The sequence below is a fragment of the Parasteatoda tepidariorum genome, chromosome 9, assembly GCF_043381705.1.
Source record: "Parasteatoda tepidariorum isolate YZ-2023 chromosome 9, CAS_Ptep_4.0, whole genome shotgun sequence".
Classification (NCBI taxonomy): Eukaryota; Metazoa; Arthropoda; class Arachnida; order Araneae; family Theridiidae; genus Parasteatoda; species Parasteatoda tepidariorum.
The window spans coordinates 74,106,749-74,132,756 of NC_092212.1; the positions used below are offsets into that span (position 1 = coordinate 74,106,749).

At 31.1% G+C, this 26,008-nt stretch overlaps 2 protein-coding genes across 3 annotated transcripts in view; one reads left to right on the forward strand and one right to left on the reverse strand.

Annotated features, from left to right (window-relative positions):
• LOC107439895 (cyclin-dependent kinase 4) overlaps positions 1–19,710 on the forward strand; it is a 176,285-nt gene extending 156,575 nt beyond the window's left edge. For both annotated transcript variants that reach the window (XM_071185398.1, XM_043040233.1), the window contains 6 exons: positions 6,882–7,023; positions 10,606–10,773; positions 13,644–13,753; positions 15,275–15,325; positions 16,653–16,785; positions 18,931–19,710. In XM_071185398.1, coding sequence (XP_071041499.1) covers positions 6,882–7,023; positions 10,606–10,773; positions 13,644–13,753; positions 15,275–15,325; positions 16,653–16,785; positions 18,931–19,101 — 775 coding nt within the window. In that variant the 3' untranslated portion in view covers positions 19,102–19,710. The remainder of the gene's footprint in view (positions 1–6,881; positions 7,024–10,605; positions 10,774–13,643; positions 13,754–15,274; positions 15,326–16,652; positions 16,786–18,930) is intronic.
• Positions 19,711–22,476: 2,766 nt separating this feature from the next.
• The window catches only part of LOC107439894 (methionyl-tRNA synthetase 1), a 42,991-nt gene continuing 39,459 nt past the window's right edge, over positions 22,477–26,008 (reverse strand). Inside the window, 3 exon segments of the mRNA XM_071185855.1 lie at positions 22,477–22,693; positions 24,445–24,546; positions 24,701–24,711. Of these exon segments, the coding sequence (XP_071041956.1) occupies positions 22,535–22,693; positions 24,445–24,546; positions 24,701–24,711 (272 nt within the window). The 3' untranslated portion in view covers positions 22,477–22,534.

The following is a 26,008-nucleotide window of genomic DNA, read 5'->3' on the forward strand; positions in this document are numbered from 1 at the left end:
AATGATCTAAATTTTATTAATTATTTTAAAAATATTTAGTGAATGAATGATTCACAGTTTTGAAGCTTCATCTAATCTAGCGCTTAATTCTTTTAAATATGAAGTGATCTAAATTTTATTAATTATTTTAAAAATATTTAGTGAATGAATGATTCACAGTTTTGAAGCTTCATCTAATCTAGCGCTTAATTCTTTTAAATATGAAATGATCTAAATTTTATTAATTATTTTAAAAATATTTAGTGAATGAATGCTTCACAGGTTTGAAGTTTCATCTAATCTAGCTCTTAATTCTTTTAAATATGAAGTGATCTAAATTTTATTAATTCTTTTAAAAATATTTAGTGAATGAATGACTAATGAATTTTTTTTCATCACGTCGTTTTATGAATATGAGTTTTAAAATTGGGTTTTTGTGTCAGACACTTGAATTCACAGGTCTGAAGCTTCATCTACTCTAGATCTTAGTTATTTTAGTTAACAAAATTTAGATAATTTTATATTTAAAATTAAATAAATAATAGATTATTTGTCGGATATAAATTTAATTACAGGTTTTGAAAAGCATAACTGGTTTAAAAATTTCATAATTCTCGGAACCCCTTTGACCCATCCAATAAACCCTAGGGTTCCGCGGAGCACCTTTTGGAAACCTTAGTCATTTTCAGATTTTGGCATTTTGTCAAAAAGAAATACCATAGTTAAATTTTTATTCCAATGAGGTGAACCGGGTTCAAATCCCAGCGATGGCTATACGAATTCCGCATCCGGCTTACACCGACCCCTGTGCTGATGTAAAATATCCTCTGTGGTAGACGGTTCATGGTTAGAGTCCCCTTACCGTCAGACTAACCGTATGAGGTTTTTGTGGTTTTCCTCTCCATGTAACGCAAATGCGGGCTAGTTCCATCAAAAAAAATTTCTCTTAATACTTGATCTAGGAATCTCCTTGTCTTCTGGATTGGGTTCAAAATTACAAGGCTACGGAGTTGAATATTAGTAGTCGTAAACCCAAAATTCGTTCAGCTGTTTAACAACGGTTATTAAATGGTATATAGTAGTTGCAAATACTAAACGTTTTCAACATGTTTAACTTACAAATAGCTCTTTGTCGGGCAATTTTAATCTGAAATAGCAGTTACTGTGGTAACAGTAGTTGCATACTAATTAGAAATATTTTATTCAAGCCTTAAATAAATAAAAAAAAGGTTTATGCATAATATAATAAATAGAGATAAATATTTTACTTTTTAATGAGACATAAAATTGCCGAAAACGAATGCCTACTTCTTGCAGTCGCTTGAAGAAGAGCAATTTCATCTTTCGGATCTTTATGAGATTGCATTAATTTTTTTATCAGTTACACAGATTTTTAATTTTGCTTTTTCTCTGAAAAAAGAACTAATTAGTTTCTTGGAAATTCTTTACATTTTTTTAATTTATGATCATTGTGTAATAATCACTGTTATTCTCAGAAAAAAATTCTTTTGGGACTGTTTAAAAAAGTTTTTACTTAGTTTTTGTCACAAAATTGTCACACTTCATCTTACCCCTACTTCCTTGCCCGTGTGACACATTGAATGAAAAATATTTAATCTGTTTACGTTTAATTTTAACCAAAAAATTCCTGTTACCCTCTCCCTCCCCTTTGTTATAATTTTATGACCCCCTTCCCTTCTAAACATAGCATTTGTGGACGACCCCTATTCCCTTTTTCGCATCGACCCCCTTTCGAATTAACTATGCAACAATTTTATTTGGTTGTAAGCTAAGCAGAGAAGAATTTTTGAATATTTTAGTAATAAGAAAATAATAATAATCACTTTGTAAAGTTAGATCTTACGTTCCCAACGTGGGTCCTGATAATCACTTACAAAAATTAGATATTTGGTTCCCAACGTGGGAGCTGATAGATAACCACTTACTAAAGTTAGATTTTACGTTCCAAACATGGCGCTGATAGTCGTTTACTAAAGTTAGATCTTAGGTTCCCAACTTGGCGCTGATAATCACTTGCTAAAATTAGATCTTAGGTTCCAAACGTGGGCGCTGATAATCACTTACTAAAGTTAGATCTAAGGTTCCCAACGTGGGCGCTGATAACTTAGGTTCCCAACGTGGGAGCTGATAACCACTTACTAAAGTTTGATCTTACGTTCCCAAGGTGGGCGCTGATAATCATTTACTAAAATTAGATCTTAGGTTCCTAATCAACCAAAACACTGATTATCAACGCCCACGAAACATTTTAAAACAAATGTTGTTTGTTTTAACGAAACATGTTAAAACAAGCAATATATTAAACAGATCGCTAAAGTTAAGTGTTAAATTCCCAACGTGGGCGCTGAGGACTTCCGTTGGGGCGCTAGAACTTTCTAGAGAGTCAGTAAAAATTATACTTTAAAATTAATATTCTTTTTTTTTAATTTTCAGTCAAAAAATAAGTTGCTACTTCTAACTCATTTGTTACTTTATATTAAAGTAATTATAAATAAAACAATTTATTAAGTGAAAGAGTAATAATCAGTTTTATTATGAAAAATATTTAAAAAAAAACTTTTGATATCCCACACAAAACAATGTCAATACCAGGAAAACTCTGGTGATTTTTTTTTCTCGTTAAGAATTCAAACTGTCCTTTTAAATTTTTAACCATTAATTTTTTTTTCTTCTTTTGAAGCTTTTAAATTTAAAGGTTTAACAAACCTTTACTTAGTTAAAAATCATTATTGGACAACTTGCTTTGAAATCATTTATCCTAAAAATTAGCCGTTTAAATTTTTTTTTTCATTTGAAACTATTTTCACCAGATTACTCAAAAAAAAAAAAAAAAAAGAAAGAAACGAAAACTTTTNAAAAAAAAAAAAAATACGTGACTCAATTTCCCGAAATAGCTAGTAAATTCTTAAACTTAATCAAATTCGCATTTATTTATTTATTTTCTATTACTTTTTTTAATCGAAGAAAAAAAAATTCTGAAATTTATTTTTCGAGAATCTTAAAGTATTTATACTTCCCTCTTATATTTTTCTCTAAAAAAACTTAGGATTTTTTTATCGTTATCTTCTAAAATTTAAATCACTTAATTAAATTTGAAATGTATTTGTACGGGATTTACTGTTTATAGAACACTAATTACAATCCTAAACTACTAAATTTTTAATGTATTGCTCCTCATTCTTTTCAAACTACTTCATGAAACACGCGAATTAATTTTTAAAACAGTAATATTTAAATATCATTGTCTTTAATTTGAATCGATACAAACAACTCCGTAAAAATTTCCTAAAAATAATTCTTACTAGCAAAAACACTGGTAAACAGAAACCTACAGTAACTTAACACCATGATTAGAGTATATCTTTTTTTTAATGTTAAGCAATTAAAAAAAATGAAAAAATATTTTTTTCTGTCGTAGCAAATTCTTAGTCTTGCAAAGTGGACGCTGGACCAAAATAAAGATTTGGAAACTGTGATTTAATTTAGATTAACCAAACTTTGATCTAATTTAAACCATCATGTGATTATACCATAAGCCGAAAGAAAAATCGTCATTACCCTTAACAACTTATGTTCGAATGATTGGATTTTTCCGTTCTAAATGCTAAGACTCCATTTAGCAATATCTTTCAAAACATGTAAAATAACAAGGTCCAATCATAATTTGAAGAATATTTGATGCTTTTTAGGTTCTGTATTCATTTTTTTTCCTGAAAAATTTATCCCTATACTATCTGCAATCAGCTTTTTATATAGGTAGTTAAGTATTTTTGTTTTTGATACAAAAAGTAAAAAATATAATTTATTTTTAGTGGTCAATATTATAGTCGGAACAGGTGAAAAGTATATTTCCCACGGCCTTCTAAAGGGTCAATAGAAATGGTAAACGAACATTTTCCATCTTTTGGTTTTTATGGGAAGGCAAATCACCTTAATTCTTAAAAATATATATTTTTTTATCGTTCTTAATTTTCTTTTTTCCTCTAAAAAAAGAACTAATTAGTTTCATGGAAATTCTTTAGCTTTTTTTTGTAATTTATGATCATTGTGTAAAGATTACTGTTATTCCCAGAAAAACCGTAATTTCTCTCTCGTATATCGAAATATTGCGTGCAAATAGACTACAACGCGTTACATTGTCGACCTTTCTTAAATAAAGTCGGTCGAATGAAAACGATAAAAAAAAAATTCTGAATGAAAACGATAAAAAAAAAATTCTAAGTCCATTCATTCCTTGGATAGGAACCGTGGGAAAGAACGGGTTACGGATACAGCTAGACATTGGTTTTCTTCTCCGATTCGACCCCTCCCACAACGAACTGAATTTATATTCTGTGGGTGTTGGTCAGGTTATCGGTTCCAGTTTTTTGGTGGCAGATAAAAACCTCCCATGTATTTAAATTCTTTTTTGAAGAACGCATCCGCCTTCGTGACTTCAGACGAAGAGTTAATCATTCTGGAATCGTCGTTGGGGTTCTTTGCTTGCTTTATCCATAATTTTGCTAATTTTGAATTATCGGATAAAACTATTGTGATGTCGGCTTGACTTTTTCTGATTAATTAATTATGTCTCCTACATTGACCTTCAGTTACCTAGGAAGTCTTATCCTTTGGTTCTACAATTTTATTATTAGGTTCTTCGTAGAACATTTTCGCAGTTGTTTTATTTCCATTTGAAGAAGGCATTCTATTTCGTGATTTTAGACAAGTTCATCCAGGATTCATTGTTGGGATTCCTTCATTCATAATTATGCTAATTTTGAATTATCGGATAAAACTATTGTGAGGTCGGCTTGACTTTTTCTGATTAATTAATTTTGTCTCCTACATTGACCTTCAATTACCTAGGAAGTCTTATCCTTTGGTGCTACAATTTTATTATTTGGTTCCTCTTAGAACATTTTCGCAGTTGAGACCACAGTTGTGTTCATTTCCATTTGAAGAAGGCATCTGATTTTGTAATTTTAGACTAGTTCATCCAGCATTCATTGTTGGGGTTCCTTCGTTCTTAATTATGCTAATTTTGAATTATTGGATGAAACTATTTTAAGGTCAATTTTAATGTTTGTGATAAATTAACTATGTCTCCTAGATTGTTCTTCAAACATTGGAAGTCTTTTCTTTTGGGACTTCAGTTTGATCTTAAGGTTCCTCAAAAAAATATATAGCATTTATTTTTTTATTTATTTATTTATTTATTTTTTTGGTAATTCAACAATATTTATTTTTGTAGGTGTTGCAACACAATTTATTGGTTCCAGCAGGGCCGGATTAACATATAGGCACACTAGGCACGTGCCTAGGGCCTACGAAATTCAGGGGCCTATTAAAACTTGTGAGAAAAAAATTGATCTAATATATTACTTTTTTGCAATATTTGGATTCAACGAAATCTTGTATTATGCTGTCGAATTCCAAACTACGCAAAATGTCGTATTCAATCGACATAAGTGCGAGCGATACCAAACGATCTTGATTCATTGCTGAACGCAAATAATTTTTTTTACCATATATTTTGAAAAGAGGGGAGGAGTGGGGGAAGGAGGGGAGGGCCCAAAATCGGCTATGCCTAGGGCCTACGAAAGGTATAATCCGGCTCTGGGTTCCAGTATAATTCTTTTTAAGGAATGCATCTGCGTTCGGTATAAAAAGGCGAAGAATTTGGTGGAATTCTTGCTGACTTCATAATTTCGCTAATTTTAAATTACAGAGTGAAAATTGAAAACAAATAGCCTGTTTATGGTAACAATACAAAAATGTAATTTTTGTATAGTTCGATTCTAATCATTCTATAATTTTAAACTTCTTCAATTTATTACTTTTATTTTAAAAAAAAAATTATATGATAGATAATTTGATTTGTAAAATTATTTAATTGACAACGCAAATTATGACATTGTCTGGAAGCCCAAACGAATTTTAATTAATTTTTCAATGCATTTTTGGAAAATCACATTATAGTAATATCGTTTTCTAGCTAACATTTTTTTTCTTCATAACTTAAGTTTTTATCTGGTGTTTTCTCTCACTTCTGATCTCCCAAGTTATAGTGGCGACATCTATTGAAACATTTAGGAATGACATAAGTACTTATCAATTTAAACAATCATTTTAAAACTTACTTGCATTAAGTTTTTGTAACGAATAATTTCAATGAAAGAATTTTTTTTATAAAAATAAATAAACCGATTTGATTGTTATTTTGTTTTCATTTTAATGGTTAGATGCTGATTATATGTCACTACTATCAAGTCTTATATATTTAGGACTTATTTGCACTGCGATAGTCAAATTCTTTTTAAAAAATATATATTAAATTGAAAAATAAATATTCAAATAACAGTCCAGAAAAAATATTTAAGTAACAGTATTTGTCACAATGTAATTATCTAATGAGCATATATCTTGTTAATTAACTTTGAACAAATATTTTTAAACTCGTATTAAGTTTGTGTAACGAATAATTTTAACGTTTTTGAAAATGTTTTTGAATTTTATTTATTTTATGTTTATAAATTAAGAACTTTAAACGATGGATAAAAAAATTTTATTACCGCACAGGTCCTAATTATGATAATTTTTTAAAATTTTTTTTTTGGAAAGTTATTAAAAATATTTTTTGAGTGCTTAAAAAGTATTTAAAAGGTTCTTATTTTTTGCTGAAAAATCTGACTACGCACCTTGTAAAAACTGAGTGTATTGCTGCCCTTATTTGAAAAATATTGTGCACCCTTAATCAATATAACAGCATTCTTTGAATTTTAAAGGCTATTATTGTGATAAAGAATTTTTTCAAAACCATTATTCATATCTTGAGTCTTATTTTTCTTATGATATTTCGTATCACGTGACTAATATCAATTTCCTTCTTTTTTTTCCAGGTTATTAGATATATGTCATGGTCCCCGAATACCGGAAGAGCACCAGTTGATTCTATACCTAGTATTCGAACATGTTGATTATGATTTAGCCACTTATTTAGAGAGGTGTCCTCCCCCAGAACCTGCTCCTGAAAAAATAAAAGTAAAATAAGTTTATATATATTTTTTTGATTTGATTTTTCCGGGAAAGATATTTTAAATATTTGATACAAATTTTTCAGACTAATCCCACCCGGTAAAGATATTTTAAATATTTGATGCAAATTTTTCTTACAAAATCTTGCCGCTAAAGATATTTTACATATTTGATGCAAATTTTTCTAACGAATCCCACCCGGGAAAGATATTTAAATGTTTGATGCAAATTTTTCTTACAAAATCTTGCCGCGAAGGATATTTTACATATTTGATGCAAATTTTTCTGACGAATCCCACCCGGGAAAGATATTTAAATGTTTGATGCAAATTTTTCTTACAAAATCTTGCCGCGAAGGATATTTTACATATTTGATGCAAATTTTTCTGACGAATCCCACCCGGGAAAGATATTTAAATGTTTGATGCAAATTTTTCTTACAAAATCTTGCCGCGAAGGATATTTTACATATTTGATGCAAATTTTTCTGACGAATCCCACCCGGGAAAGATATTTAAATGTTTGATGCAAATTTTTCTTACAAAATCTTGCCGCGAAGGATATTTTACATATTTGATGCAAATTTTTCTGACGAATCCCACCCGGGAAAGATATTTAAATGTTTGATGCAAATTTTTCTTACAAAATCTTGCCGCGAAGGATATTTTACATATTTGATGCAAATTTTTCTGACGAATCCCACCCGGGAAAGATATTTAAATGTTTGATGCAAATTTTTCTTACAAAATCTTGCCGCGAAGGATATTTTACATATTTGATGCAAATTTTTCTGACGAATCCCACCCGGGAAAGATATTTAAATGTTTGATGCAAATTTTTCTTACAAAATCTTGCCGCGAAGGATATTTTACATATTTGATGCAAATTTTTCTGACGAATCCCACCCGGGAAAGATATTTAAATGTTTGATGCAAATTTTTCTTACAAAATCTTGCCGCGAAGGATATTTTACATATTTGATGCAAATTTTTCTGACGAATCCCACCCGGGAAAGATATTTAAATGTTTGATGCAAATTTTTCTTACAAAATCTTGCCGCGAAGGATATTTTACATATTTGATGCAAATTTTTCTGACGAATCCCACCCGGGAAAGATATTTAAATGTTTGATGCAAATTTTTCTTACAAAATCTTGCCGCGAAGGATATTTTACATATTTGATGCAAATTTTTCTGACGAATCCCACCCGGGAAAGATATTTAAATGTTTGATGCAAATTTTTCTTACAAAATCTTGCCGCGAAGGATATTTTACATATTTGATGCAAATTTTTCTGACGAATCCCACCCGGGAAAGATATTTAAATGTTTGATGCAAATTTTTCTTACAAAATCTTGCCGCGAAGGATATTTTACATATTTGATGCAAATTTTTCTGACGAATCCCACCCGGGAAAGATATTTAAATGTTTGATGCAAATTTTTCTTACAAAATCTTGCCGCGAAGGATATTTTACATATTTGATGCAAATTTTTCTGACGAATCCCACCCGGGAAAGATATTTAAATGTTTGATGCAAATTTTTCTTACAAAATCTTGCCGCGAAGGATATTTTACATATTTGATGCAAATTTTTCTGACGAATCCCACCCGGGAAAGATATTTAAATGTTTGATGCAAATTTTTCTTACAAAATCTTACCGCTAAAGATATTTTACATATTTGATGCAAATTTTTCTGACGAATCCCAGCCGAGAAAGCTATTTTATATATTTGATGCAAATTCAAACAAATCCTAGCTGGAGAAGATATTTTAAATATTTGATGCAAATTTTTCTTACAAAATCTTGCCGCGAAAGATATTTTACATATTTGAGGCAAATTTTTCTGACGAATCTCACCCGGGAAAGATATTTTAAATATTTGATGCAAATTTTTCTTACAAAATCTTACCGCTAAAGATATTTTACATATTTGATGCAAATTTTTCTGACGAATCCCAGCCGAGAAAGCTATTTTATATATTTGATGCAAATTCAAACAAATCCTAGCTGGAGAAGATATTTTAAATATTTGATGCAAATTTTGCCTGGCTCAAATTACAAAATATGAAAAAATTTACAATACTGTGAGCAGATGTTTTTATCAATGAATTCTATATATCCGTTAGTAAGAAACCGCCTTGTTTCAAGTTTAACGCAATTTATAACTAAACAGCAAATATAGTTACACAATGTAATTCGAAGTCTAAGCTTTGGCTTACAGATATTACTTTAATTTTAATAAATTTTTATTTTTAATGTTGAATTATCTCAACGATATAAATAATGGGAATCAAAAATATTTTTATTTTCAGTTCTGTTATAGACAGAGCTTCTCTTTTTTTCAATTAATACCTTTTGAACCAATAAAATTTCAAATAATTTCACGCTTCCTTTTAGCAGTACAGTTATTTCATCGTGTATTAAGCGTTCTTGCTTTATAAACTTAAAAACCTACTAAGTGCATTATTCCAATGCAATTATTTTACCATGAGCTCAGCGCATGAATTTTAGAATTGTTCCTTAGTGCTGCAAATCATTACATAGGTTTCTACTAGTGACCTTAGTAGTTTAAACTGAATTTTTCCATTCTATCAATTTAAACATACATATTTTATTGGTAAAATGAGAAATATCGGTATTTGCAATACTTGACATTATATGGTTGTTAAGAGAAGTATGATTTATGAGAGTTATCCTATAGGGTATTTCAAAACTCAACCAACAAATTGCGAATCGAAATATACCATAAGACCATGGAGTCGCAAATTACGGTGGAAAACGCATGTAGGCTCTTAATGTGGAGGAGACGAAAAGATTGGTCAGTGAAAGTTTGCCGTACCTAAACTTTGCTTGTGTATGCCGTAGCATTCGTATAGTATAAAAGAGTTTTATTTAAGTAGGACACACTTCAACTAACTCTGGGCATCCAATACCACCATGGATGCATGAAATTCGTGGCATGGCCTTCGCGTTCACCGGATCTCAATCGGCGGGACTTTTTCATTTTATCTTTAATCACTCATTTATGCGACGCATGTGGACACTTCGGAGGATCTCACCGCCTGGATTGTCGTCACTGCGGCAAATATCAAATAAGCACTTGTATCTTCGATAGTGCCCAGGAATCGTTTTTATGTCGTTGCGGAGTGAGCAGTGGCGTTAGAAGGCACATTTTCGAACAGTCATTGTAATATATTATCAAATAAATCTATTACTTGTTAGCAAGTTTCTAGTATCTTTTTGTAGTTGTTTTCCAGCGTGATGTCAAAACCTGCATGAGGTCTTGGTTTTGTGATTTTAACCGTCTATACGTGGTTTTAAACCCACATGTTCTATGGTAAGTTTTCCTCCTTCTGATGCCCTTTATTATCCCTCTTAATTTGTCAGGTTGAACTTTGAAAAACCTTGTATACGGTTTTCCAAATATTAGGCATTGTATACAATCTTTTCTTCGCTTTTTTTTCTGCAAGTATATTATTGAATTCGTAATAAGACCAATGTCTGGAGAGCATGACTTTTCCAATTGTCATTATAAACAACATAAATTCGAAAGGTATTTAATATTTTCTATTTATCTTTTAGGATATACTCTACCAAATTCTTAGTGGAATCGATTTTCTCCATTGCAACCGCATTGTACATAGAGATTTGAAACCTCAAAATATCCTCATAACAAGCACTGGACTAGTGAAAGTTGCAGACTTTGGTTTAGCTAGGTTACTACAAAACTTCATACCATTAACAGATGTGGTGCGTATACATCTTTTACTGCATTTACTTGTAATGTAAATAATATTAATTATAATATTAATTATATTGTATGATTTTTATTATGCCTCTTTAAAGCGGGGAATAGTTGGGGGAAGTTCCTTTTAAAAAAAATATAATAGGAAAACTCCTACATCATACCTGGAAAATAACCAGTCTCAAAATTGCTTCTAACCTCATTCATGTTTCTATCTAAAATCCATGCTTTTATCATCATTCAGTGATTGATATTTCTTTTCTCACAAAATCTAATATTTGATATAACAAAACAAAACAAAATCGAAGCTGTCTAATGAAAAATTGCATGATATAGATAAAATATGATTTGGATTTTCATTGAAGTTTTCCTGATATACCTGGAAAAATCACCTTAAATTGAGTGGAAACCCTGTAAGAAGAAAAAACGCGTATTTCTTATAAATTTCATTTTCCATGACAATCTTAACTTCTTTTGAAAATAGTGCTAAAAACGAGTGTCTCTTACAAGTTTCATTCACGATATCAATCAGAACTTCTTCTGAAAATGTTACCAGTAAAGCATGAAACACCAGCATTCTATAGAATGCCTAGGCATTGGATATAATGCCAGACCCCTTAGGAAAAATAGCCACATCTTATGGCACTCTATGGAAACCTATGATGACCATAGAAATTTATATGGCTGTATACCATCGGCCTATGGTAACCATAAAGATCGGTATGGTATGACACCATAGGCCAATGGCAACTATAGAAATTTGTTTGGTAGTATACCATAGGCCTAGGTAACCATAGAGATCTGTATGGCATTTATATGGCACGACACCATAGGCTTATGGCAACCATAGAAATTTGTATGGCAGGATACCATAGGCCTAAAACGTACTAAACGTAAACGTACGTTCCCTAAAAATGTACGTTTTTAGAGAAAGTTTGAAATATGAGAATTATTACATACGTTATCTAGTCATTGTATATAATACCTAGACATTATATGGAATGAGAAATTCTATTTAGGCAAAGATGAAAAATGGTTCTGATTGTGCATTCCTCAAAAATATAAACGTTATTCTAAGAAAAGAAATGAGAATGTCATTAAAAATATTAATTCAAAATACGTAAAGAATAATGAAAGGTGTACAAAGCAAAATTTATGCTTTTATTAATAAGGGAACTAAAATTTACGTATAGAAAATTAGAAATTAAAATTAACCTACTTGTTGTAACATGGAAGGCATTTGAATTACACTTTGTTATATTCGAAACGAATCGAGGATACATTACATACTTTGCCTGTTTCTCATTTATCTTTCTACAAAGCCTAGGAAACGTGAAATATGAATCGTTTCTTAGATTGGCTGCTAGTTTTAGGCGCTATATACAATTCCTAGGCATTCTATAGAATGCCGGATTTCAAACTTTGCCGGTAACACCATGATGAAAAAAACACATATTTCTTACAAATTGCTTACGCCATAATAATCAAAACTTCTTTTGAAGATAGTGCCTGAAAAGTGTGTTTCTTTCAAATTTCAGTTTCGTTACCTCGCAAAACTTCATTATGTACATTAAGTTTTTACTCAACAACACGCATATTAATGGTGTTGTAAATATTATATATACAACGTGTAAACAAAGATTTTGGGAACGACCAAAGGTCTCGAGAAAAAAACATCGGATCTAAAAAAAAACTAGACACATTCAATATTATTTAAAAGCTATCTAATGATACCAAACTCGATCTTTCAGCACCACCTCCTGGAGGGAATTTTAAAAAATGAACGCCTACTTTTTATTGCAGATTCGGATTCACCAGAAAATCTCCTTAAAGTTGTAGGTTTATATGCATTATGCTTCATAGATGGCGCTGTAGCCGAGGAATTGAAAATAGGATACAGAATGTTTAAAATGTTGATATCTCAAGACCTATCAGACTGAAAAACAAAAGTATATAAAACTAAAAATGTTCCGGTAATTTTTTTTCTCTCTAAAAAAATTAAACAATGTTTTTTCAAACATGTCTATTTTAATTTTCTTGTTCTGACGGGTCTCGAATTTCGCGCCGTTTTAAACAGCTGGTACCCGATTCAATCTCTCCCTGTTACAGCGCCATCTGTGAAGCAAAATTCATAAATCTACAGCTCAAATAAGTGTTACTTTCTTCTGGAAAATCCGAATCTGCAATAAAAAATAGGGGTTCATATTTAAGATATCAAAGCTGCCGCCCACCTCCTGAATTTTGAATGGTGAAATATCGAATTTGATATCATTAGAACGCTTTTAAAAATATTGAATATAACTATTTTCACTTTTTTGAAGTGATGTCTCGAACCGCTTCCTAACTTTTTTTTTAAACCCGGAATGTGTATTACTTTAAAAATATTTATACAAACTATTTATTACGTATTAAAAAATTTTTAACAAATTTCAACACCTATCTTTCCGTGTGTGTTTTTACTTTCACTTTCAGTATTTACGAATTCTTATTATTCAGTATTGAATAGACAATTTTTTAAAATTAAGTGTTTGATGAAAGGGAAAAAAATTTGAGTTGAAATAGATAATTGACTCTGAAATATTATTATAAAAATCAGTTGAATCTTCTAAAATGTATTTATATTTTTGCAGGTGGTAACATTGTGGTGCCACCAAAAAATTTTAACAAATTTCAACACTTATCTTTCCGTGTGTGTTTTTACTTTAATTGTCAGTATTTACGAATTCTTATTATTATTCAGTATTGAATAGACATTTTTTTCAAATTAAGTATTTGGTGAAAGGGAAAAAAATTTGAGTTGAAATCGATAACCGACTCCGAAATATTATTGTAAAAAATCAATTGAATCTTCTAAAATGTATTTATATTTTTGCAGGTAGTAACATTGTGGTACAGAGCGCCTGAGGTATTATTAAATGCTACATATGCTTCAGCTGTTGATATATGGAGCTGCGGTTGCATATTTGCAGAACTTTATAATAGGAGGTAAGTGTTAATAAATATATAACTACGTGTACAGGGTGTTTTAAAATTCGATCGACAAACACAGGAGTGTGCATCCAGAAAATGAAGGCTGGATTTTGAAGTTTCAAACCACCTTAGAAAGGTATAAATTAAAAAAAATATATATAAAATACAGTTTTCTGCATTACACCGGAAAACTTGCTAACTACAATAAAAGATTTATTTGAATAACCATTCGAAGAATTGTTCCAATTGGCACCCGTTGACGTTTTTGCACTGTCTACAACGACGTAAAAATGATTCCAGGTGAGCTCGTAGATGCCAGGCGTGCAATTGATATATGCTGAAAGCTACGAAACGATAATCCGCTCTCTTCCGATGTGTTCATAGGCGTCGTATGAACTAGTGATTCATGGTGACCTCATACGAAAAAAGAGGTGGAACAAAGGGTTGGTTGTTTAATTTAAGTGGTACGTACCTCAAATGACCTCCACCTCAAAATTCGCGTGCATTTATCGCAATTTTCATCATCTCAATGTAGTTTTTAGTCCCATGCTCTGTAGTAAGTTTTCATTTTCCTGATTCTTTTTCTAATCCCTCTGACTTTTAGAATACCCTGTATACCTTTCTCGAAGGGAGTTGGGCTATCTAGTTATACTAATATATTTTAGTCAGTGGTCGGAAAAACTACATTTTCTTTGTAGTTAACTCCAACTACAATTTTTTTTAAATGTAGTCACTACTTCGCTACTTTTAGAAAACAAACTTACTGACGAACTTAATTTTCACCAATATTCAAAATAGTTTTTGAATAAAAAAAATTGGCTTGGTTAAATATGAATAGATATTAAGAAGTTTTAATTCATGTTAACATTGAATGCGTTTTTATTCTAAATCACTTGATTTAAGTGATCAATGCTTTTTTATATCCTCCAAGAATAGTGCGAAAAACAAAAAACGGACCACCCTGAATAACTTTTGATCTAGTGATCGAATCCTCGCGTTCTTGGTTGTGCTTTGAAGGGCTGACCGCAAATATGCTAATTTATTAAATAAAATCGAATTTTAAAAACTCAGATATTTAAAATTCGATTTCTCAGGAACAACTCAACCGATTTCGCGCCGATTTTTCCGAGCATCAAACCTAGATCTTATTAACGCTCGACCACAGAGGCCTTCTCATTGCGTACGTTGATGGGCCCGCGAAGGACTTGCACCAATCGGATTCGAAAAAATTTTTGCTTTTGAACTTTGTTTATTTAACTAATGCTAAAAGTAGTTGTCAAAAACCGCTACAAGTTAGTTTTTTTTTTTTTTTGTTCCCTTCTAAATCTTGCTCTACTCACTCACTACACTACTTTTAAAAAGTAGCGCACAACAATACGACCACAACAGAAGATTGTAGTGACTACGGTAGTTTCGCTACTTGAGGCGCGCTACTTCCGACCACTGATTTTAGTAAATTATGTTTTTATGAATACTTATTCGTGTAAATTTTTCCTTTTTATGAATACTTATTTGTGTAAATTTTTCCTTTTGCAGACCTTTATTTCAAGGTCAATCTGAAGTAGACGAACTGAGGAAGATTTTTGAGTAAGTAAATCTTTTTGTTTTATAATGAAGAGACTATTTCAAAACACATTATGTAGTTTACCCGCTCTCTACAGCATAGTAAAAAATGAATAATATTGAAACCGGCCGTTAGTAAAATTCGTCGTGAGAAGGAAAAGTGATCATTTTCACTCTTCCTACTCATAAGTTTTTGAATTTGTGTGTAGAGAAGGCCAAGGCCCACCCTGGGCTATCGAGCCATTATGATGTTGACGATTAATTAATATACTTTATTATTCATTTTTCGCGAAATTTCGTAATAGCCTTCAGCCAAATTAGACCGATCTGCTACACAAATACAGTGAGCAATATAAAAAAACGGACCACCCTGAATAACTTTTGATCTAAGGGTTGATGATCTTCACGTTCTAAGAATCAATCTTAATGGTTCGAGGGGGTGACCTCAAATTTTCGAATTATTTTAGTACAGACGATATAGTATTAAGTTACGAAACACAATCAGACACGAAGACGTACGTCTTTTTTTTTTTTTTTTTTTTTATGACGGATTTCTGACCCTCAAAATATAGGGGGTAGCCGCAATCTGGAAATTATGATCCACATAGTTTGATCAGGAGAGCGGTCCAAAGTTTGGACCCCTAAATTTATTTTTTACGTATTTGGCGATATCTCGAGGACTTCTTAAGCGAAATGAAACATTTTTGCACACAAATATATAATTCGTTTATCCAAAGATAATTCCATGCAAAAAGTAATTTTTAGCAAATTTCTCCCAATATTTGATCCAGAAGTTGTCTCGTCTTCTGGATTGGGATCAAAATTACTAGGCAACGGCGTTGAACATCAGCAGCATCTTAAACCCAAAAATTGGGTTGACAAATTTATTGTGCTCAAACTTAATTATGTTCACAAAACAATTAGCACACTGTACATCACGATTAGTAAAAATTGAACATAATTTTGCTTCAGAGCTGTGTTTCCCAAAGTGTGGTACGCGTGGTAACAGTTAAGGGGGTACGTTTTCTTATGCGAAATATCTTGCAACAAACGAAAATTTCAAAATTTTTTATTTAAAAACAAAGCTAGCCATGGAAATTTATGATTACGTATTTTCTGTAGGCTATATTTTGCAGAGTTAACAGTTATTAATTAGTGGCGCCAACAGCCAATTATGATTTTTTACTTTTGTTATAGTAAAAAATACATTCATTTTTTTATTAGTGGTACACAGCGTTACGAAAAATTTAGAAAGGGTACACAAAAGTGATAAGTATGGGAAACACTGTTTTAGAATAATACCTAACGCACTCAAAACAAAAAATATTTTTAAAAATATTTAATTTTTCAGAGTGTTGGGTTCTCCAGAAGAGAGTGCATGGCCTGAAGTACCTTTGCCCTGGATCTCTTTTAAAGGACATAGAAAACAACCTCTAGAAAACTTGGTTCCAGAAATTAGTCCTGATGGATTAGATCTGCTACAAGTATGTACACCTTTACCATACTCTTGTACAATGTTATTATACCATGTTATAGTTCGTTCACCAAGAGTTGGCACTTGACTGCACTTCCTCGAACGCAGAGTTCATCTCCGCGCTAGAAATTGAGCTATGTGTTGGTTTAAGTACTAAACAAAAAAATAATTACAGCTTACAATAAAAAATAATTCAGCTAATCAGTGACTTTTTAGCAAAAATCACTGATTTCAATTGTTCGTGGTCAACCAACTATTTTTATTTTGACATAACATTGTTTTGTTGTTTTATATTTTGCTTTAATTTACAGATACAGTACAGAACCCGTTATCCGGAAATCAGAAAACCGGAAAACCAAAAAACCGGAACGAAATTCGATAAATTTTCCCGCCATTTAAAAAAAAATTTTTTTTTTTCCTCAAATGATTTTAGGATTTTTCTTTCTTCTTTGAAAGGTGTTTACCATAAAATCATTTTAGAAAAAATCATTACTGTATTACTTCGTTTTTTCTTCTTTTTAAGATTATTTCCAAATATTTTTTTTTTTTTTTTGTTGGGTTTAACAATAAAAAAAACGCCCTTTTGTAGCTATTCAGAAAACCGGAAAAATCAGTTATCCGGAATAGCGATGGTCAATATTAAGATCGTTCCGGATAATCGGTTCCCTACTGTACGTAAACTTTATCCTGAAGAAATAATCTTCAATTGTCTGCTTTCAAAATTTCTTAGAATGTTTCTCTTGAATCATGCAGTTTAATAGATTCTTTTTCATTATTAGGACTACTCTTCAGCAATTTAATTTCAAAATATTTTGCGAGGGGCCCAGAAAGTTTGGTGGGGCTTGGGCCTGAATTTGTCTTGATCGGTCCCTGACGACAAGATAAGGAAATATAAAATCTTACCAAAAGCATTGATCTGTGGCGTATATAACTACCACTGCAAATATTAAATACCAATCCCCTAGTATATAACACTTATTAACATGATTCTACCATGAGGTACCTTTTAATAGATGAAGGTGACATAGTCAATCATTATACCCCTTATTGGTGACCCGTATGGTCAATATTGATGGATGCTACACATTAAAACAATTGATTTGCTTAAAATATAGCACTCAAAAAATAAATCCGGTAAAGAAAAGTTTCCGGGCCAAAAAGTGAAGAAAAGAAAAAAAATTAGAAAAATGATATAAATAAAAAAAAGCAGCATAAATCAACTAGTGGTATTCGTTCATTGAATTCTATCACAGATAAAATTCTGGAAGGTGAGTATGTGGCGTAACTACCACTACAAATATTATATACCAATTGCGTAGTATATAAACAGGGCTGATTGTGCCCCGGAAAAAATATGGATATTCGGATTTTCCGGAGATGTTTCAAAAGATCATTGATCACAAAAGTTTTCAGAAATCAAATTTTCAAAGATGGAACTTAAAAACACATTTTATTTGTTTGTAAGGAGAGCAACTTTATAAGTTTAATATTCATTTTTTATCAGTAAATAGTTATTATAATCATAAACTCAAGAAAGACATTTGTAAATTTCAATTACTTCATCATAAATATGTGTAAAATTTTAAATATATTTTAAGTAAACTAAGAAATATTCAGAAAAAGGAAAAAACCTTGTTTAGATTTTTCTTCTTTTTACTCAAGAAATTTTCCGGAATTTTGACTTGGGCTCACAATCACCCCTGTATAAAGACATGTTAACTTAATTCTATCATGAGGTACTTTTTGATAGATGAAGGTTGACCTCAATCATTATATTTTATTAGATCTAAATTATTTTGGTGAAAATGAATCATATGAGCACTATAAAAAGAATATATCAGGGAAAAAAACTTACTTTTTCTGATTACGCTCTTCAATGCACGTTTCTAAATAGCATCTTTTGGTAATTCTTACTAGAATTGACAACACTAAAGGAATTAGTAATTNATGAAGGTTGACCTAGTCAATCATTATATTTTCTTAGATCTAAATTATTTTGGTGAAAATAATCATATGAGCACTGTAAAAAGAATATATCAGGGGAAAAAACTTACTCACACGTTTCTAAATAGCATCTTTTGGTAATTCTTAGTAGAATTGATAACACTTAAGGAATTAGTAATTTTCTGATTTCTTTTATGTTTTGCTTTTGCAGAAAATGCTACTTTTTGATCCTCTGCAGAGAATAACTGCAAAAGATGCCATGAACCACAATTACTTTCAAAACATAGGAAGACAAGGAGTTTACAAAACCAAAAAGACTCGAAAGTCCTCCGTTTCTAGAGATACAGAAGCCTCCACAAGCTATACGTCGAGCAGAAAATGACCTCGAATTTCTATAGGCATCAATTAGGACTTACTGATCAATAAAACTTGATTTAATAAAGGGTAAAATGGCAATCTATTGATAGGTGCAAACCAAGTCACAGTCTTCCTGAAACGAACTTTTTTTACTTTGCATATCTTATTTTTGTCGGCAAATTTTTAAAACCCTTGCCATTTATTGTTGGCTGATGTTTTGTTATATAAAACTGAAGTTTATGTATTGATATTCAACCTCAATACCTCTTATTTTGTACGAAACTTGATGTTAGTGTGCTTGTAAAAAAGGAAAAGTGTGAAAGAAATTGTTTTAAGAAATATTAAGTGAATCAGGTTTATCTTGTTTATTCAGTTTAATTTATTATTGTTTGTATTGTTGAAACATGTGAATACATTTAAAAAAAAATTAGAATTACTATTAAAACTGAAACCAAATCTTGCTTGTGTATACATATTTTTGGATAGCATTTACATTATTATGAGCATTTATATTAAGAAATTTTATGTATCATAAAAACTGTGTTGTGTGAAAATAAAAGATGAAATATATCAATGTTATACTACATAGCATTCCATCTTGACAATTACCAAATAAATTTAAAGTTTGTATGAATCCTGTGTTTTGTTTCTTTAGGTAAAAATATGAATATTTGTTAAGCTTCGTATTTAAAATTTGTTACACCATCGAAGAAAAAAGGAAGGGATGATTGTGACACAAGGTGAAAAACTTTATGTGCAAAAAATCTATATCAGTTTATGTATTATACCTGTTTTGTATACAACATAATTTTATCACACTAACATATCACACTTTCACAGTAACTAATTTAAGAAAAGTCGTAGTTCTTACAAGACTTGCGAAGTTGGTTTTTTAAAAATCACGTGAATATGAATCGCGATACTGTATTTTAATATTGCGTGAATATGAATCGGAATATTTGATTTTTTTAAGACTACGAATCTATGTTTGATATTACAAACGCCTGAATACAAATCGCAATATTGGACTTTGTAAACGCGAGAATCCGAATTCTGACATCAGATTTTAAATTCGTGTGAATACGAATCGCGTTACTGAACTTTTAAATCACATAAATACGAATTGCAAATAACTTTAAAATTGGGTAAATATGAAAACCGATTTTTGATATTTAAACCGCGTGATTAAGAATCGCTGCGGATTCCAGCACAGTTCCAAATATTCTAAATGGAGAAAATCTACCAAACCAAAAGAACCATATTGGCGAAAGAAACGTGCGTATGTAAGCGTCTTGCTACTAATTTTTAGCAGGATAATACGAAAAAATCAGAATTCCTTGGGAGCCCCCGGAATATAATCCCCCCCCCTTGAAAAGGGAAAGAGTGAAGTGTCCAGTAAGATAGAGACACTGCTATTCAAGGTTATAAAGGAAGGAAAGAGGAGTGTGTATTAGCTTGCATATATAACAGTTAACATGATAGCATTTAAAGTGAAAGTAAAGCCAAGGTTAGAATGAGACGCCCAGAACAAAACATGGTAAAAAAAGCTGAAAGTGATTTCATGAGTCCATTGTTTATGCCAGACTAAGAGTTGCATAAATATCAAGAACCCTCAGTTGTCAATCTAGAGAAGCAAGAAAATACAGAGGAGAGGTGTTTTGTGATTTGCTGCTTATTTTGGATAGGGAAAAAATCTAGTAGATATTATGAAATACTATTAAATTTCATGATAATTCTTGCATAATGTACTAAATATTTTACGCATAGGGAATTTTAGGGATTTTTATATTCATCAAAACAGTAAAACTGCAATATTTTCCTGTTATGATTAACAATAAATGAGCTTGAAATGTTATGCATTATGTTTACTTATAATTTTGAATAATAATTTATTCATCAAAGATAGTTAAAAGATTTTTTTAATTAATTTAAAAAGAGAGTTCTGAATAAAAATAAAGCGAACATTTTCGAACAAAATTTTTTTTCTATTCATTTCTATAAATGAGGTTTGATACATTATGTATTAGTAATACTTATTTAAATATTCAAGCAATAATCTGTACAAAAATTCTTAGGAATTAGGAAACTTACTCAATTTTAGGGAATTTTCTAAAATGTACAGAAAATTAGGAGAATTTTAATTAAACCAGGAGAAGCTGGCAAAATCGAGTAGTCTATTGGAAACTAGTAGAGTTGGAAGCTATGAGAAGTGTATGAGCAATGACATTAAAATTACAAATGACAATAAAATACCCTTAGTTTTGAAATTTTCCTAAAAAGCAAAATAAAAAATTCCTTCAAAGAGTTATAGAGGTTAGAGTTTTGAACTAAAAAAGAAAACAAAAGATTCTTAATGAATATTCTACGAAATTTTTATAAAAAGAATTAAAATGTAAATTTTGTTATATGCAAAGTTAATGTTTTTATTTGAGTTTAATCGTAAAACTTGATTGAAATGAGGGTAGGGGTTGCAAATTTCTTATGTAAAATGGGAGGGGGTTTGTGGTTTGCTTATTTTTGCTGACGAGGAGATGGGGAGTACAGTATGCTTATGTAATATTTGAACAGTCCCCCAATGTTTGGAAATAAATGCAAGCAAATTATTCATTACCGACCATTAACTAGAAAAAATTAGCAAACATGAAAAAGATAAAGTACATATTTAATATTTTACATGGCAGACATGGCTAAAAAATAATACTGAATTAGCCATGCTGAAACGGCTAAAAAAAATAGGAAAACTTAAATAGCATATGAAAAACTAACTATTGTAACAACACTTACTCCATTTTTTTTCTAAAAAGGATAGTAAAATTTTTAACAATACAGATGAATACTACAAAGATCAACATAATATGCTTAACTCAAAAATTTGTAAATAGACTAAGTAAATTAAATATTATCGCTAAACATGCCTAACCGGTCAATGTTGGTATGCTCATAGCTGCCAACATGGATAAGAAAAAGAAATCCTGTAGATTTTACGAAATAATATAAATTTCATGACAACTATTTATCATGATAGTCATAATTTTTATTTTGTTACATAAAAATTAAGCAATTTTTAAGAACCGTGGGAACACTGAATTAGTATTTGTAAGTACTCTTAATAATTCTACATTAAAAAGAATAATTAGAGTGATATAAAATAAAAAAATTTAAAAAAAAAAGATTAAAATGATAGAAAATGAAAATTAAAGAAAATGATTTGCATTTCAAAATGGGAAGAAAAAAATTACATAGCATAAAACACAAAAAATTTATCTCACAATAAACTTGACTTTTTATATTTAAATAATCAGGAAAAAATAGTTTCCCTTAAAATTTCAGTTTGCATCTGCAAAGTAATCAATATAAGTAATTGAAGATAAACTGAAGAATAATTAAAAAAAACAAACCATTTTACAATAAATTAAGATTTAATGACCATAAATTAAGATGCTACATTTTTATCATGATCATCTTTTTTTCTTATTTTTAGACTTAGCTGGTTGTTGATCTGGATTTTCACCCTTTGCAATCATTACTTCTCTTTTCAGCTGCAGAAGTAAAGCAACTTCTTTGTCTATGGAAGCCTTGTCTGCTTTTGCAACCTTCAATGATCGCACTTTCTCACCCTGCCGAGAAAAAATATTATTGAAATAAAATTTGTCAAAATTTTAATCAATAAAATAACGCAAAACAACTCTAAAAATAAAGCTATTACACTGGACAGATCATGGGTTAGAGTTCCTTTGCCATCAGACTAACCGTGGGGGTTCTCGTGGTTTTCCTCTCCATAAAACGCAAATGCGGTCTAGTTCCATCAAAAAGTCCTCCACGAAGGCAAACTTCTCTCAATACTTGATCCCGGAATTTCCTTGTCTTCTGGATTGGGTTCAAAATTACAAGGCTACGTAGCAGAACATTAGTAAGCGTAAACCCAAAAATTGGGTCGGCTGTTCAACGACAGTTATAAAATTATAAAAGTAGTCTCTGCTTGAGCCATGGTGGCACAGGGAATAGAGCGTTCGCCACCCAATGAGAGGAACTGGGTTCAAATTCTGTACCCGGCTCGCACCAACCACAGTGCTGACAAAAACTATCCTCAGTTGTAGATCGATCATGGGTCAAAGTTCCCTTGCCATCAGGCTAACCATGGGAGGTTATCGTGGTCTTCCTCTCCATGTTATGCAAATGCGGGTTAGTTCCATTAAAAAGTCATCCACAAAGGCAAATCTTTGCCAATACTTGATCCAGGAGTTTCTTGTCTTCTGTATTGTGTTCAAAATTAAAAAGCTACGGTTTTTAACATTAGTAGTCGTAAACCCAAAATTGTATCGGCTGTTCAATGACGATTATAAAATAAAAATAAAATAGTCTCTGCTTGAGCCGTAGTGATTCAGGGGATAGAACGCTCAACTCCATATGAGGTGACAGGGGTTTCATTCCAAGGGATGGCTGGTTGATATGAATTCTGCAGCTAACTTGCACTAACCACAGTGTTGATTAAAATATCCTCAGTGGTAGCCTGATGCTGAATTAGTCATCTTGCCGTCAGGCTAACCATTGGAGGTTCTTTGCTCTATTTAACAAAAATGCGGGTTACTTCCATCAAAAAGTCATCCACAAAGGCAAATTTCTCCCCATATTTTATCCAGGAATACCGTTGTATTTTGCATTGTATTCAAAATTACAAAGCTACAGAGTTGAGAATTTGAAGTTGTACAAAATTAGGTTGGCTGATCAACACGGTCATAAAATAAAAATGCTTAATGTTATCCCAGTTATCCTTTGAAGTTATCAATATTGCTTGGATCGCCATTATTTTCAATACATATGAAACAAAAAAATTTTCATTACAAATTTATAACTTCTGTTAACTTTAAAAATTAATTAAATTTTCACTTACTAACTTAACCCAATGACACTTAAGCAAAAGGGTAAAATTGAGAGAATGTTTCTCCCTTGTACACTATTTCCCTATCTAATAACATAAAACTTAAAATAAAACTTTTACATGCAGAACTATCAGTGGGGGGGGGGGNGGGGGGGGGGGTAATATTGCATATTGTAATTATTTACAATTCCCCCTCTGCCATTTGAAATAAATTATTACCAGGACATGTTTACTAATTTTTTGGTTTAACTTATTTGGTGCATAAAAGAATTTATAAATAGGAAATTAGGGCCTCTAACTCAGGACGTTCCGATCACTTCTACGTTGAACAAAGCATTTTTTTTTAAAAAGATGAAAATAGTTAATTAAATGAAAGTATAACATATAAATAAGAAACTATAACGATAAAAAAAAATCAATTAGAACAAAGCAATCAATGAATTATAAAGAAGAAAAAAACTTGTTGAAACAAACAAAATATTTTCTCACTTGTTCAGTCACTGAAGCTTCTAAAGCTTGCAGATCCACGCCATTTGTCATATTTGATGCTGGAACAGCAGCTTTTGTTTCTTTTGAAGGTGGCACAGTCTCCTACAAACAATAATTAGAATGCAATCAGCTTAGTTAATATGATAAACAAGGAATTATTTTTTTTTAAAAATTTAAACCTAATTGCATTAGAATTTTTTAACAAGGAATTTTTTTTTACTTCTTAGTATGGTATTTAACTAAAAGATTTGTTCACCATCTCAACACCTAATAAAAATAATACTTACTATTAATCATGCTAAATAGCACGAAGTGGAGGGTCGAGTCAGAGTGGTTTTTTAACCATGAACCAGTCTATGAACCTCACAAATAACGTTTATGAAGAGGCATTTTAATTATATATTTGCATGTAGTGTTTAAGGCTAAATAATAAATGCTGATTTTCTAATTTTTAACCTATATGGATGAGAAGGTTGCAGTTAAAAATTCAAATTATTTAAAAGAAATTTCTTGCTGATAAAACATTATAATTCTAAAAAAAAACAGTAAACAGCATTATTCAAAAATCCCAATTTAAATAATTTGTATTTCATGAAATAAAAAATTAACAAGTATTTCACAAAATATTAATTTAATTCAGTCAACATGAAGAAGGTAGGTAAATACTTTATATATTCACTAGAGCTGCACATTGGGCAATTGGCGACGGTCTGGGAAACATCTCTGAAGATGATCCCAAGACATGCCATCGCAATTTTGATCCTCAGCAGATGGGATGGCTCCCCTGCTTTATTAGCCCAATGACCTGCGCGCGAAGTCAAGCACTTTAGGGTAGAACAGTTTAATGAGGATCAATACCGTGCACCTTCAGGCCCTTGGCAGACTGATCAAAGTTATCACCCACCCGTTTACTGTCCGCAGCCAGTGATGCATGCCTTCGGTGTTCTACTGAGAACCATGTCTTAACGATCAGTCCACTGCAGGACCAACATGAAGAAGGAACAAAAACGTTTCATAGTTCTGTTTATCACCACTTATGTGGTGTAGTAGAAACGGAATGGTTGTTTAGCATGTGGAACATGTTTCACTACTACTTAAGATGTTTGCCATGAAGTATAAGGTGGACACATTATATATCTTTAACCTGCGTTAAAAATTAATGAAACTTCCTCTTTTCATTAGTAAGGAGATAGTTCGTGGCTAGTTTGTATTTCAATCAATACAAATTAATGAAATTCAATCCCTCTTTTGAATACATAAACATACTTTTACAGTGATTCCATTTACACGCTAAACATGTAAAAAATCTTGGAGGGAATCCAAAAAAAAGCTACAAAGAATTCTCATGTACGTGTGATCTTCATTCCAAAGAGCTTAAAAAATATTTTTGCAACTTACTACAGTAGGGAACCGATTATCCGGAACGATCGGGACCATCGCTATTCCGGATAACTGATTTTTCCGGTTTTCTGAATCGCTACAAAAAGCCGTTTTTTTATTGTTAAACCCAACTAAAAAAAAAAGTATTTGGAAATAATCTTAAAAAGAAGAAAAAACGATGAAG